A 15,242-nucleotide genomic window follows, 5' to 3' on the forward strand; every position below is an offset into this window, starting at 1 on the left:
GCTGTCTCCCTTTGGGATGCCCCCCTCCCTGCCCCACAGATGACTCACCAGGCAGGGAAATAGTGCTTGTTGGAAAGCCTGTTTATTATTTTTTTTAAATTTACTAAGTATATTGCATACAACTAACAAAATATAACTTGCTCATTTCCTACAAAAAGAAAGTGTAAATACAGTATGAAACCAGCCTAACTGCAATCACCAATTATAGTTGCGAATCGGACATATATACAGTATGTACACTAACGAGATTTAGGAGACGAGTTCGTTAAAGCTTCGGAATGCATTCTGTACACTTGTACACCCGGAAACTTCTTTACAAAGATTTGAATTTCACCAGCAAAACAAAAGTTAAGTTTCTTAGAAATTGAATTTCTTAAAAAACTCCTAAAAATACAAAAAAAAAAAAAGGGAAAACATATCACAGCGCGGGCAACTTATCGACGGGGGGTGTCGAACTTGAAGTCTGGGGGAAAGAGGTCGGCAGCTCGGGGGTATATCAGCCTATAGGACTGTCGGATGGTGACATCTGCCACTCCAGCGATGTCTCCGATTTCTGAGGGGGGAGAGAAACATGTTATTTTTATTGTCATTAACAAAAACCAATGACTTGATCCATCTGCAAAAGATCTGGGACAGATATCTAGCAACATGGGGGGGGGGTGTTCAAGAATAAGATCCATGGGTCTTGAACCAATTGCCACCCTGAAGTAGTCTTGCCTGCATACTTCCCCATATGGAACCAAATGTAACCAGGAGCACAGCTGGTGTCATGTGGGTGGAGTTAGGGTTGGTGTTGGGGGGGGGGGGGGGGGGGCTTGCCTTTCTGGGTCTTCTTTTCAGCAGACGCCTGGGAGGCCATGTAGATGGCGGCTGCTGCCACGGAGATGGGGCTGCGGCCGGGCACCAGGTCCAGCTCCACGGCCTTGCGGGCGATGTAGGTGGCCGCCATCTGCACCTGCTTGGGCAGCCCCAGGTTAGAGCAGAAGCGAGACATGAAGTCGCCGGTCGTGATGAGGTCCACGCTCGTCTCCAGCGCCTTCAGGATGAGCTTGAAGCACCGGCCGATCTCCTTCTTGGAGATCCGAGACACGGCACAGATCTCTGTGGGAGGACACGCCATCAGAAAGGGGAACGTTTGTGGCAAACACCTTCTAAAAGGGACAGAGAAGAATGTCTTCAGCGGTCAGGAGACGCTTGAACGCACCTTTGAAGGTTCGCGGGACCCCCTCCTGTCGGCAGGCGATGTAGAGGCAGGCCGAGGCGATGGCGTCGTTGCTCCTGCCTTTCAGGCTCTTCTGCTCATAAACTTGCTTAAACAGGTTATTTGTTCGGTCCTGGAGGGAATTACGGAAAAGGAGCATTTCCGTCAGAAACGCCGTGTGAAAGGACGTGCCGGTCTGGTGGGCTGCAGGCGGACACTCACGATGATGTTGCGGGGTAGGTTGATCCTGTCGGCCATGGTGCTGATCTCCTTGAAGGCGTTCAACATGGCCCGATCCGAGCTGCTCATGGTCCGGCGGTTCTGATACTTGGAATTGCCGAACTCGTCGAAGCTGGCCGCACCTGTTCCCTGCATGGCGATAAATCGATCATCCCGATGTGAATCGGTGAAATTAGCTGGTGATTACAGAAGGCAGGCCCAAAAACCACCAGTGGGCTCAGGGGTTACGCGCTGGTGTTTTGCACCCTGGTTCCGGTACCTTGCTGATCATGGTGGTGAGGTCCCCGCCATTGAGCAGCGGGGTTCTGCGCATCGCCCACTCGGGACGGGTCTTTTGTGGCCTTCTCGTTGCTGAAGGTCCTCCACTCTGACCCAACGTCGATGACGCGGTCCCCTGCGGGGAACCGGGACCATCACAATCACTTCTCATTTATGCAAAAGCAGGGTGAAACAGTCCCAGGAGCAAATGAGCGTTAGGAGCCTTACTCGAGCTGAAACGTGGGGAGGGGGGCTTCTGCTCAAACAGACTAGTAGAAGTGCTGCCAGACAACGGACTCTGGGAAATAAATCGGCAGCCGGACTTAGACTCGACACACTGCTGCTTTCGAGGGTCCAGGCACTGGATCTGAGATGGTAATTACTGGGGCCCTGAACGGAATGTGAGTGATCGCATCATGCCGCGCCAAAGCGGGGGCCTGTTGGGGGCGCGGGTGATGCAATTCCTCACGTTGTCAAGACCGACCTTCCAAATTTAAACTATGAGTCATTTCCTCAGAGTGAGGGGGAGGGTGGGTCCTGTAATGAAATACACCCTGGGCAGATTCCTGACCCCTACTGGTCATACCGGGAATTGCACTTGTGTCTGCAGGGTCAATAGAGATCATAACACAAGGGGTAACCAGCTAGGGGGCGCCTCTCAGTTGTGTACAGGTAACTTGTAAAACGAGAACGACCACAGCAGACAGCTTAAGGATTATGGGTAATTTATGTAAATTAAGTGGCTGTGTCGAAAAAAAATGGAGCTAAGCATCTAATTTACAAATAATAAAATCAGTCCACTTCCTTAACAAAAAGACCTCTTTGCACGTCTCGTCATGGACATGTTTACTACCTGAACACCAGCTCTCACCAACTATTTTCACGATAGGATTCGCTGCCAGCCTTCTTCAGAACACATTTTGTACATTTGCAAACATGCTGAAAACAATATTAAAATGCCTAAAAATGGAACGTTGAAAACCAAACAAGTCACTGAATGTCAAAGTAGCACTTGCGAGATCTGGAGCTAATTCCCCAGCCTGATGTGGCCACCATGTGGCCATCTAGGGAATGACAGACTAGACCATTCAACAATTTCAGCCTGTTCCTCAAATTTCTGCACACGGAAAGGAAATTGTATGGAGCACAGGGCACAGATTTAAGTGGTGGCCTAATGGTGAGGGACGTGCACTTGTAAATCGAAAGATTGCCAGTTCAAATCCCCAACCAGCAAAGTACCACTGAGGTACCCCGAGGAATGTACCGCCCCCAAGCATGGTACTGCCCCCAAGCACTGCTCTCCGGGCGTCAAATAAGCTGCCGCCTGCAGTGTGTGAACGGAAGGCCAACCTCTTCCCACATACGGATTATAATGGGTGTCTTGGTGACATAAACCCCCCCAGCCTGAGAAGATCCAACTCTGACCATCCCCCCCACCACCATATTGGTCTGTGACTGGTCAATGATGACATCACTAACTAGAATCTACTGGACAGACCAACTCACCAGCAATTGTGCTAGCAGCAGGCTAAACAGAAGCACCCCCCCCCCCAACACACACCTGTTTTTGACACATACATTGTTAGCACTGAAGGGGTCTGGGCAGCCAGCTGACCTTTGACCTCTGTAGAGTTCTTTCTACTGCAGAAGTTTGTTCCTCTCCTACATTGTTTTGACCATTTCCCTCATTTAAGCTCTTTAAGGCAACTACACAGAGAAACGCCCTATATAAAGGCTGAAAGGATAAGGGTGACTAAGCAGTTAGCTCTTCTGAATGGATCCGCTGGCACACCCCAGAAGTGAGGCACGTGTCGGGTAATGCAAAGCAGGAACTCACAGATCACTGCCTCATCGTGCGCAGATCAGCGGCCCACACACGAGCCAGACCTCTGAAAACCCAGCTTGTTCTTTGCTGTTGCCCCCTGCTGGAAGGATGACTACTCATCATGCATCAGATGTGCAGAAGCACATCTCCCCCCCCCCCACTCTGCAGCCAACTATAAGATCATACTTTTCCTTGACTTATAGTTTTGGCTAACAGCACCTGGAAAAACACTGACGTCCCACTGATATCGCGCACATAAAAGGATACTGCTGGTAACATGAATACCGCTAACAATATTTAGCTGATGTCCAGAATAAGTCTTCTAAAAAAACACACCAGTCTACCTTCTCAGAACAATAATTCAGGTCCAAAGATGCCTGGTGCTGAAACTCTGTGCTATACTGATGACGGATCCCTAATAGTACAGAACACAAGCCATCCCCATTCAGACACAATCAATATTTAGCTGACGGAAAACAGAGATGATCTGAATCCACAACATATCTAACGTCACGTGACTTGCATCTCGCCACTCAGACAGAAAACACCAACCCCATCTAGCTAGCTGAAGGCAGCGTTACTATTAATACATATACTTTAATGTTCATGAGATCATTTTACAATGTTTAATGTAACAAGGCAAGCTAAAATAACTAATCACTCTGACAGAGCATTACAACAGCCCAAGGATCACGGGACTCCGTGGGAACCCAGGTTCACTTTTAACACCAGGGAAAGATACGGGAAACAGGTGGAGACGGAAGAGAAATTAAAAAAAATGCCTCTCTATCGCCACCAGCGGGCGACTCACTGGTGACTGACTCAAGAACACATTTGAATCTTACGAAAACAAGTACTACTTTCACAAAAAGCAGATGTGCAGTATTTCCATGTTTAAGGAATTAACATGTTAATCCTAAGCTTGGTTAATATCTTAAAGAACACCTAATTATTTCAACAACTAGCAATGTTTGCCTAACTCCACAAAAAAAATACAAAAATTATTTGCAAAACGGGATGAAAAGTTTTAATTACAATAAGGACTTCCCATTGGACGATTTCTTTGAAATCTTTGTGGACTCCCATCGGAATAAAAGAAAACTAAACATCTAGAGTCAACGTCTCGCTTGAAGTGCAGCCTCCGCTGCCGCTGAACAGGGCGGGGCGATTCCACGATTGACCCACAATACAAATAATAGATCCTCCTCTAATAATAGACAGCAAGGAGCCCGACCCTGTACCGACAGGCACCCCCCCAGCGCCATCTTTGTTCTTGCGTCCTACATTTGTGCCAGAACCACCCAGATGATGGCAGCAGTCACAAATCAGGCCCTTTTTGTCATGCCGTCTCATTAAATTTTAAACCTAACCACAACCAGACAGAAAAGACCCCCACCCTGCCAAATCACACACGTTTACAAACCCCCTGACAACAAAGACACCGCCCCAAACACATACGACAACGGGTTAACGCTATTCTGCATTAGACAGACAGCGGCTCCCTGAGTCGCAGACTGATACATGGACCCCCCTATGACCCGTGAGGGCATTTATCAGCGGCACGACATGTTCGTACCCAGGAAAGTGGCAGGAAAAGCATAAGGCGCGGCATTTTTAAAAAACGGACAGAGTGACGTAGTGAAATCGGTGTCGAGCCGCACAGCAGCATCGTTAAAAGCCTTTCTAATTAATTTCTCTCAGCAGGTTAGTCTGACCAAGAGACAAGTCGGACAGCCATATGTAGGGCTGGCCCTGGGGGAGCGCGTCTGTTCCGAAGACCACATACCCACAACGAGGCCACACTCGGGGCAGATCATGTCTCCCGCTCGGTAGTCCTCCACCAGCAGGGCATCGGGGTGGTTGGGGCACTGCACCTTGGGAAGGGGGTCTCCACTGTGAAAGGAGAAGGGGTTTTAGCATCAGCTGGAGAAAGCAGTCGTGACTCATGTGCTAAAGAGCGAGTAAATAGAGGGAGTTTGCCATGAAGTCCCTTAGAGAAATATTTTCTGTTCGGTGAGGGATTTCTCTCTCTGCTGTGCAACTGTAAATAGTTAAGCCTCTGTTAATAGACTAAGGGCTTTTAAATTTAATGATTGAGGATAATTTTACATTTTTCTAAGTAACGTCATGCTAAAGGTAAACCTAGGCGTGAAATGATTAAACGACCTTTAACGACGTTACCGACACCACAGGTCTCATAGGGAATAACAGACAGACACGCCACACCTTAAACCTGTGAATCACAAAGCACAAAAAGCGCAGCTCACCAGCAGCCTCCTGCTATATTTAGACCGGGCATTTGTCTGTTTCAGCTGCTGGGCGTCATTGGCTTCTCCTTTGTTTTATTATCGCAGACATTTAAACACTTGTTGAGTTCTACCGCAAACAATCCGGTTGACACGGCGGAGCGGCACTGGGGCGCACAGGTCAGCCGTAAGTCCGCCAAGGAAAAGGAGAAACGGAACCGAAAGGGAACCCGGCCAAGTATCGGCGGCAGATGGGGGAGAACCACGGAAGCCGAGACGGGAAACAGGGGACAGACCAGCGAACAGCAGCTCCACTGTGGGCTGCCCGTGTGCCGTGTTGCCCGTGTGCCAGCCGCCCCGGAGCCCGCACCGTCCCAGTCGGCCCCGAAAATCTCTATATGTACGCCGGTGAATACGCCGCGGTACGTCCGGGATGACAGTGTCGCTTAAAAATGTCTAACAAAGCAAGTGGAGAGGCGCCACGGGGGGTCACGGAGCGCCGGCCAGCAAGCCGGAGCCACACGGCATCGCGCCGGGGAGCCGCAAACGGGCCGCGGCTCCATGACACCTGTGATTGAGCGAGCGGGACACAAAGTGTCCGCCTGTTTATCGCCGAAGCCCGACATCCGGCAATCAGGGGGCTGTTCCACCGGACAGAGAGCTCGCGAAGAGGCTACAGAACAATAAGCACCCGACTACACAGATGGGTGAATGTTGGAGAAATGACGCATTATAAAAGACGGATATTCGTGAAGGGGGGGAAACCACCTACCGGCTCGTCGACGCCATATTGCCTGCTCGCGAAGTTACTAGCAGTAGCTGTTAACAGCAGCGACGTCTACATGTATATATAGCTTTGCCAGCGTCACGTGCTCCATCGTCTACGGGGCATCGAAAGGCACAATCCGTACGGAAAGTCACAAAGGAAAATTCAGCTAATATTTACGTACTTTTCAGCATCATTCCTTAAGGCGCCGATTTTATTTTTTTAAAGAAGTTACATCTTGTAACAACATCTAGGGTAATTTCAGAGTGACTTCACCGTTCGTCTCTTGAGCAAGGAACTTAACCTGGCAGATTCTGCTCTTTGATCCTCACTAGTACGTCGATTTTCACAAAAGCATCAGCTAAATAAATACACGTGTCAAAAACCAGAGTATGTATGGAGGTCATTAGTATGGAGGTTTTAACAGCAGTTATTAAAAAAACAGTGTAACTAGTATAGCGTAAAAACTAGTATAGCATATAGTCCTTTTGGATGTTATATTTGCTGATTCATTCTTCGATGTGGGGGAAACGTTATACGAAGAACATAAAGAAAACACTTCGCAAATTGGCAAACAAGAGAAAAGCAATTTAAATTAATTATTGATTAGGCCTACAGCATCTTACTTACAAACGGTACTCAAATAAGTAACCGTAGAGAAACATCTGGGCTGGCCTCTGTAAAGGGCATTTCCTGAAATATTCTTAATATTAACTAGGTTTTTTTTAACTATAGGTTTTTTTAAGCCAGCTAACCGCCTCAAGCCCTCTCTCAGACAGAGTGCTTCTAAAACTGAGATCGACCAACTAAACTGCCTTTTGAGGTGAACGCAATGATAACAACTAAATGTAATGTTTATTTTCACATACCTGCTGCAAATGATACTTTAAAAACTTTTCATCGGTAGTGCAGATAATGTAAGGGGAAAACCAATAATAATGGAAGGGTAATACTGAAGGATATGAAGTGTGAGGCAGCCTTGTGTAAGAAGGACACTGGCAAAGGCTACACGTCACACCAGGGATCGAGACTCGCACTTAACATCTTAGAAAGCTGGACTTCAGCTTGTGTTTAAACAAACAATTACTGTGCAATCAATCAAGCACGCACTGTGGCCACAAAATACCAAATTGATTATTTTTAGTTTTATTTTAAAAATTACTTGAATCCTCTGCCTTAGTATTTAAAAAAAACGAAATCATTGTTTTTATTTTTTGACATGAATGTCAAAACATCTGGATGACCAGGACATGACTTGGAAATCCAGACATTAGGAGGACACAGCCCGTCCCTTAGGTGGCGCCGGTCTTGTCATGGTGCACTAGTTCCTTAGATGTTCCTCCCACTCCTGCCACCGATGTTGGCGTTTCAGGAGAGGGCGCCCCCAGCGGCAGCGAGGGTAAGTAGCGGCTCCGTCCGCTTGTGGCTCGCTGTCGTTGCCGCTGCTCAGTGGTCAGCACCTAGCCTGAGAGGTAATAAACATCAGGCAGTGCTGTTTCACCTCTCGCTGGTCCCCCGGAGAACATTCAGGTATAAAATGATACAAAGAAATACTAACTCATTCATCGTGCTTCCATTCCGGGATAAGGTTGGCAGACCCTGTTAACATTCCATTATTTTTAATAATAGAATTTTTTAATTATGAGGTTTCTGGATATTTAGCTTGCAGATCGCGGCCCCCGTCATAGCTGCGTTTTACACTCCTTCCCAGTGGGACCGCTAACCCCAAGACGCTAACCTGACCCGCAGAAAGGCTTCCATGCAGCTGCTATGTTCCCTGAAAAGTCTCTTTGTTTCACACGGACAGAGGGGGCGTTGTCCTTGTGAGTCTGCCCCGGTAATATCTCCCCCTGTCCCTGCATTGCAGATCGCTCCAAAAACACGCCAGTCAGGTTAAGTCCTCAGGACTTGTCAATGGGGCTCATCATTTCTACAGGCGACATAAGCGGCGATCTTCCCGAGCTGCCCTCCAAGACAACGTGGAATTATGCAGTGAAACTCGCCTCAGACACCACAAGGACTCTGACCAGCTGCTTTTCCACCTGCAACACGGGTGAGAGTCAGTAACACAGAGTGTCATCCTCCTTCTCCTACTGCAAAATCGCCACCTCGCCTGGGCGTCCTGGACACAAAAGGACCTTGATCCTGATCCCTTATGATGCTTGCGGTATATCTCTGGAAGCCACAGGGAATGTCATCACTGTTACATAAGGCCGCTCCAGAAAGCATGCAGTCAGCACCCCCCCATGAAACTTAGCCTTGGTAGGTAATTACAGACATAAACATGCAATACCGACTGATATTGGGGCGGTGTGGCCCTGGTGGGTTATACCTCTGTGCCTGACATCAGTAGGTTGCCAGTTTGCGTCCCGACCTTGGTACAATATTCACATATATCCATGGGGCCTTTGAGCAAGGCCCTTAACGCCAAGCTTTGCTCCATGTGTGTGTCTGTGTGTGTGTCTGTGTGTGTGTGTGTGTGCTTGTTACCTGTGCAAATGACAATTAAAAGCGGCATTTGAAGTTACGCCCATAAAAAGAGATCCAAATAGTAAACATACTGCTGTAACATTAAACCAAAAAGTGATACTTCAGCAATAATTTAGCACAGTGTGTACATGGGGCATGAATGTCATAAAAGTGATTTAAAGTGAGTGTACGCGCTGTGGCGGGTGTCATGTGAGGTCAACTTCAGGTCACTGTAGCTGAGATGGAAAAAATACCGGAAACCGTGGTCTGCTTGATTTAACAGTGTGAACCAGTGTAGTAATACTTGGGTTAAACTAATCAGTGGCTGATGGGTGCATGACGGCCCCGCCTCCTGAGGTTCCGTGGGCGTATCTCAAAATGGCTCAAAATGACAGTTTCTCTGGGTCTGATCAGTGATTAGCGATGAATATCGCAGTAAATCAGTGATCGCAGATTTCATTTTGAAGGATGTGTGGTTTTTAATTGATGTGATGTGCTTATCAAACGCTCCTTATTAAATCTCTCTGCAAACCTCCGATCCACGCCACATACATGCGAAGAGCAGAGTGGAAAGACTCATTTACTACAAAATGATCTGAGCAACCGGCTATCTGCCGTTCCAGTAGAGAGAGCCAAAAATGTGCCAAAGTAGCCCTGATGCTACAGATAGCTAAAATTCCCTAGTCCGATTAAGCCCCAGTGTCTCTGGAGATATCATAATTAGGATCTAAGGAATTCCAGCCATCTGGACTGTACGACTGTCCCGGAGCACATGCACAGTTATAAAGTTCTGAAGTGTGAATATGTTTAAGCATTTCACACAAAACATTCTTCAGTTATATGTTTTCATATGGTGTAAAATATGCTAACTATGCACAGATTTAACATAAAAGGGAACACATAACCCGATATCTGAATTTTACTTACAAAATTTAGTTGTAAATGTCAGTGAATTTCAACGTTTAATTTAAATTCAGCTGCGGCTATACTCAAAGCCAGCAGCAGGGGGCGGTAGATCCATAGCGGTTGACAAAGCGGGGACCCTGACTGTTCTCTCACTTGAACGGATGGAGTGTCTTGTGCTAGCAGGGTATTATCGTAATAGCGTTACAAATGCTAGTGAGATCCCTTGGGGGGGGGGGGGGGCAAACCACAAGCACCAGAAGTACAGTTCATTCTCATGCTGGATTCATATTTCATGAAAGGGAAAAATGTACTTAGGCCTTGTGTTTTTGAAAGCAGCTTTTGATTTCTAGTGAGAATGGAATGATAAAAGTAAAGACCTTGAGCATGTAATTAACTAGATCGATCTGTATTCATTTCTAATGAAATTAATTAACACGACTAGAAAGGGTTTTTATTAAAGTTGAACTGTATTAATTAAAACAAATAAAAAACTGAATTTTTAATTTGAGCCGTGATTAATAATGCATCGCACCAGTAATAATATATTCCCCATGTACTTCTTTCCGCTTATTGTAGTGTGTTTTTAGGTGTATTAACTATTTTCTTCAACTATTTTAAAAATGCTATTTTAAAAAAGTTATTTAATGCATATTTTAAGGCATTCACAAATGAAAAATTCACAAACGTCCCATTAAAAATATTATTGCAACGAAAATATTAAGGCTCAAATAAACAAATACTTGCTGAAAACAAAAAATAACCTTGTTTAAAATGCAGACTGTAAGAACTCGGTTGATAGTTGCTAGAATTTCGATTTATGTTCTAGTCATATACTGTTTCACGTATATCCCATCCATTGACGTCCCCTTCCTGTGTAATTGGAGCCGAAAATGCCGCACTGGAGAGGAAGGAGGGGGTTATAATGAATCGAACGGAAGTCAACGTTGGGATTTCTGTCACAGCACATTGATGATGTATATTTAATGAGCCTACAGGAGATCCCACGCCGACGTTACTGCTGCAAGCTGAAATTCCTGGGACTGGATTTAAAACGGGGTACAATCTTTTTCAGCGCCTTAGGTGCAAATCAGACGGTGCTCAGCGTGAATGAATAATTCACAGCCATGCACTTAATTACAAACGATCCGGCAAATAAGCAATGTTCACGAGTCGCGTGAGTTCGGCCATCATCGTGAGCCAGGGCCCCAATTTGCTGTTAGTCTTCATGATATTTACTATGCAAGTGGAGTCAAGTAGGGGCTTACGAGCTGAAACTGTGACAGGGAGGTCAGGTCAGCCAGGTAGGGGGGTGAGAGCGATCGCTGCACTGGGCGAGGTCTTCGCAGGGCGGCAGCTCCGCGTGGCCTCAAGTCATCGGCAGGGCTTCCGACTGCAGGTGTTTCAGTCAGCAGGAGGAACTTTCCAGAAAAAGAGCAAATACGATAATCTCCAATTAAATGGTCTTAAAAACGTAGTCTTTGATTTTTGGGTCGTATTTCCTCGATTTAATACTGAAAAACTTTTATTTTCTTTAGCCTGTTTGTTATAAAAACAGCCAAAAGCTGACTGAGATAAAATACCTTGAAGAAGCAATTTGGTGTTTTGGCATCAGCGTTTTTCCCACCTAATTCCTGTTGATAATCATTGTATTTCCCCAGTTCCAACTGTAACCAAGTTAGATTCGGGTTTTTTTTTTTTTTTTTAGATTTATCATGCTCCTAATTTATTTATTACCCCAACCTCCCATTAAAAATGAATCCTGGTTGATGGGTTTTCTCACAGCATCTTAGCAGCCTGTGCCTTTTGGGTGTAATTAGTGAAATTAAAGTGAATTTCTAATTTCACTCGTTACCCGTCACACCCGCTCCAGTGGGCTTCCGCGCCGAGTCTGAGCGCTCGGCAAAATCGCACTCCGCCGGGATCTGCTGATTACAAACTACAATGAAACGCCCCAGGGACACTTTCTTTCAATCTTTTCATTTTCGGAATAATTAAGTGCATTTCCATATACCCTTTGGAAAAGTTTGACTAATACGCCCTTATATTCGATAAATATTGAACATGCCCCGTCTAAAACGAGCCTGTTTTTTGTGTCTATTTGTTAATGTGTTATTTAGCTGTTCACTCCCATCTTCGAGTCCTTAAGGGCCAATATCTCTCCGTTTCCCAGCTGCTCAGCAGGACTTTGCCTCAGGAAGTTCATCCCTCGAGGCAGACACTTCCTGTTGGTCTACAGTCTGGCTTGGACTCTCGCCCAACCAAAATACAGTGATCCATAGGTATAAAAAGGTATCAAAGATGGATTAATCAACTCTTGCTTTCAGATGTTAGTCAATCCTGCCATTAAAAACGTAAAAGCGTCATTTAATTACAATAAATAAGCACGCTTGGAGTGACATCATGCACATCCGCGGAATTAATTAGTCACAATCTCGTCATCTTGCGTGTTTGAACCCATGAACACATCTCAGTTCTTCAGTTACCTTACTTTGTCTGGACTTTGAATCACATGGCATTAAATCTGGGCCGGGGATCCGCGCTGAATCACGGAGAAACAGTAGAAGATGTATCACAATACAGGTCGACAGTCTGGGCAGCGGCGGTGATTCAACCGCGAGGTAACTTAACCGTTCAGGATTGCCTTGGAAATCACTGGCACGGATCACCTTCAGGGTTGTCGATTTAGCTGCTCCGCTGCCAGAAGAGGCCGAGGTCCATTGTCCGGGATGCCAGCCACCCAGCTCATGCCCTCGTCACACTCCTGCCCTCGGCAAAGTGCTACCAGTGCATCACTGCGATAATCACCCATCACAGGGACAGATTCTGCCCTCAAGCCATCGGGTTGCTGAACACCCGGTGACCTGCATCACTCCCTTCGTCACACACCCACTGTACTGCACACTGTTAATATACCACCTTAACTTTATTAACTATGCTGTTGTTGCTTTCCGCTGCTCATCATCATATAGCACTGTCTGTTTATTACTCACACAGGGGTGCTGCTAGAGATTTTGGGCCCTCAATCTAGACCAATTAAGAATGAAATATTTTGGGGCCCCAGTCAGTCAGGGGCCCTTGGAATGACCCTAGCTTCCCCCTTGGTTACATATTCTCATACTGCACTGTCTCGTTCTGTATCGCTCTGCTGTTCCTCCTCTCATTCTTCCAGGCTCTTGTCTTCTTCCCTGCCATTGCGGAATATGAATTTTACCGTCTCCTCCAAACATGTGACAATACAATTTGAAACTGAGGACAGATATGATTCTCTAGAGATGGAATAAGTTCATCCAGCAGAGTTCCAGAGTGAAGTTTGGATTGTTCTTTTATTTAACTACACATCTGATTGGTGGCTCACATTTCATCCAAATAACATGTGTGACACAGAGAGGGAGCGGAAAGACAGGCTCGACGATGAGGCGTAAATATAAAATAAGGCTGAACTTGTCATCCCTGCCTTGCCTGTGAGAGGACCTTGGAGAAAGCAGGCTGGCATTTAATGCGCTCTTAGGTGATTCACCTCGGAGAGCAGTCAGAGTAGAGGCAAAAACAAAACGTCTTCTCTTCCAAACTGCAATTAGCACGCACTCTGATTGCTGATCTCCACTTACTCCACACCCACGCATCTGTGTCCTGGAGCGTTTTATAAACACACCCTCACGTTTACCTTCTCCGATTCCAGAGTGACGCAACTCCGGCAGAAGCCCTGTCAAACGGCGTTCGCATGTTCCTTTTATTCCCACGTATATCTGCGCAGGCCAGGTGAAAATTATACAACCGGCAGCCATCTTCCCGTGAAGTTATTCGAAGCTACAGCAGCTTGGAGTTAAATGAAAATTACTATCCCGTGATTTACCTGTGCTGATAAATGTACTTCGTTTTTTATGCACGGTATCGCAATCACTCATATCATTAATCTTCCTGCGAAATCTGGACTGTGAAATGTGTCTCCAATGCAACACTGGCAACAAGACTAATAAGCTTTGGTCAGGACTAAGTCCCAAAGTAAAACAAAAAAAAGACAATTTCGCGACTGTCAGCACGTTTGCTCAGACCTGCATTTAATCTACTGGCGTCCCTCCTGAACTCTCTGTACTGTGTCGTTTAAGTGGCACGTTGATAACAGCCCAACGTTTCATTAACTTCACAATGACCAGTATGCGGTCTCTCTGGAATCTTTAATACCCACGAAATCGCCACGGAAACAGTCGCCTTCGCTGTGCCCAGAGCTGTGTAATTTTGCAGCGGTTCATCGCTGTGCCTGTTTCTAAATGTTTCTAAAATCGTTTTGCATTATTTTTCATCAGATCTCACATTTTCTGTTCTGGAATGAATGTTTCCTTAAAAACCATGTTAATATTATTTTGAAACAACATTAGTTACAGAAACTCCTTTACTGTGTAACACCAGAAGAATCAGATTTCGAAAATCCGAGCTGCAAGACGTCTCTCACAGCTGAGGGGCGAAGTCCATGTTGTTTACAGTCCATGTAACAGTCCATAACTGTTTCATTTCAATAGATATCTGTGTGATGCTCTGTCCCTGATCAAAGTCGGGAACTCCCATTGAGTTTCCTCTACTGCGGAAGCAACATAACTAATTTTGATTAATTGTTGCTGTTAGTAATCCGTCCATCCTGTGTGGCTCAGCCGGTCAGGCCTCTGTGTGTGTAACCAGAAGGATGTGGGCCCTAACTTGGCAGAACCGTCATCTCCATTGGGCCCTTGACCCCCAAAAATGCTGGGAAAATGTCTGATCCTGTGCTTGGACCCCAAGTTTCAATCTCAACTGTAAATGTTTGTATGTCTCAAAGGAGTGTAAGTCAGGATACGTGAAAAGAAGCATTCCAATGTAGCTGTACGAATAAAGCATCAATTCATTCTCATATTGGACAGCGGCCAAAGCTGTTAATACTATCTCCAATAAATCGTCTATCAATTAGCCACAAAACATCATTTACGCACAGGCCTATCACTGGCGATTCGTACCTTTTTTTTCTTCATACGTATCGTTACGTATTTTTATGCTTTAGTCCCGGAAATCGAACGGCGAGACTGTAATGTTTCTCAGCGAACTTCATTCATTTAGCACGCAAAGCCACCCATTCTTAATGCGTTTGTATTCTACATCTTTTTTTTTCTAACAGACTTTACAAACCCCTGCAAACTTTCAAACGTCATTTATACCCAATCTATATATTTAAGCACAAATAGACGTTTCTCCGCAGCATTAGCTGTGAGATTTCTTGAGAAAAATACATTGTAAATTATATGCGTGTGTGTGTGTGTGTGTGTGCGTGTGCTCAGTAGTCCGCCGCATTCCCGCAGGGAAGCC

The 15,242-nt window shown here is 45.8% G+C and overlaps 1 protein-coding gene across 1 annotated transcript; it reads right to left on the reverse strand.

Moving 5' to 3' along the window:
* Positions 1-60: 60 nt before the first annotated feature.
* Positions 61-6,615, reverse strand: gtf2b (general transcription factor IIB). The gene is given in 9 exon segments (XM_049005142.1): positions 61-445; positions 447-553; positions 820-1,101; positions 1,205-1,334; positions 1,424-1,570; positions 1,701-1,742; positions 1,744-1,835; positions 5,311-5,417; positions 6,543-6,615. Coding segments are annotated over 9 exon segments (951 nt in total). The 5' UTR covers positions 6,560-6,615; the 3' UTR covers positions 61-418.
* Between the last annotated feature and the right edge of the window lie 8,627 nt (positions 6,616-15,242).

This window comes from Brienomyrus brachyistius, unplaced genomic scaffold, assembly GCF_023856365.1.
Source record: "Brienomyrus brachyistius isolate T26 unplaced genomic scaffold, BBRACH_0.4 scaffold153, whole genome shotgun sequence".
In the NCBI taxonomy this organism is placed as follows: Eukaryota; Metazoa; Chordata; class Actinopteri; order Osteoglossiformes; family Mormyridae; genus Brienomyrus; species Brienomyrus brachyistius.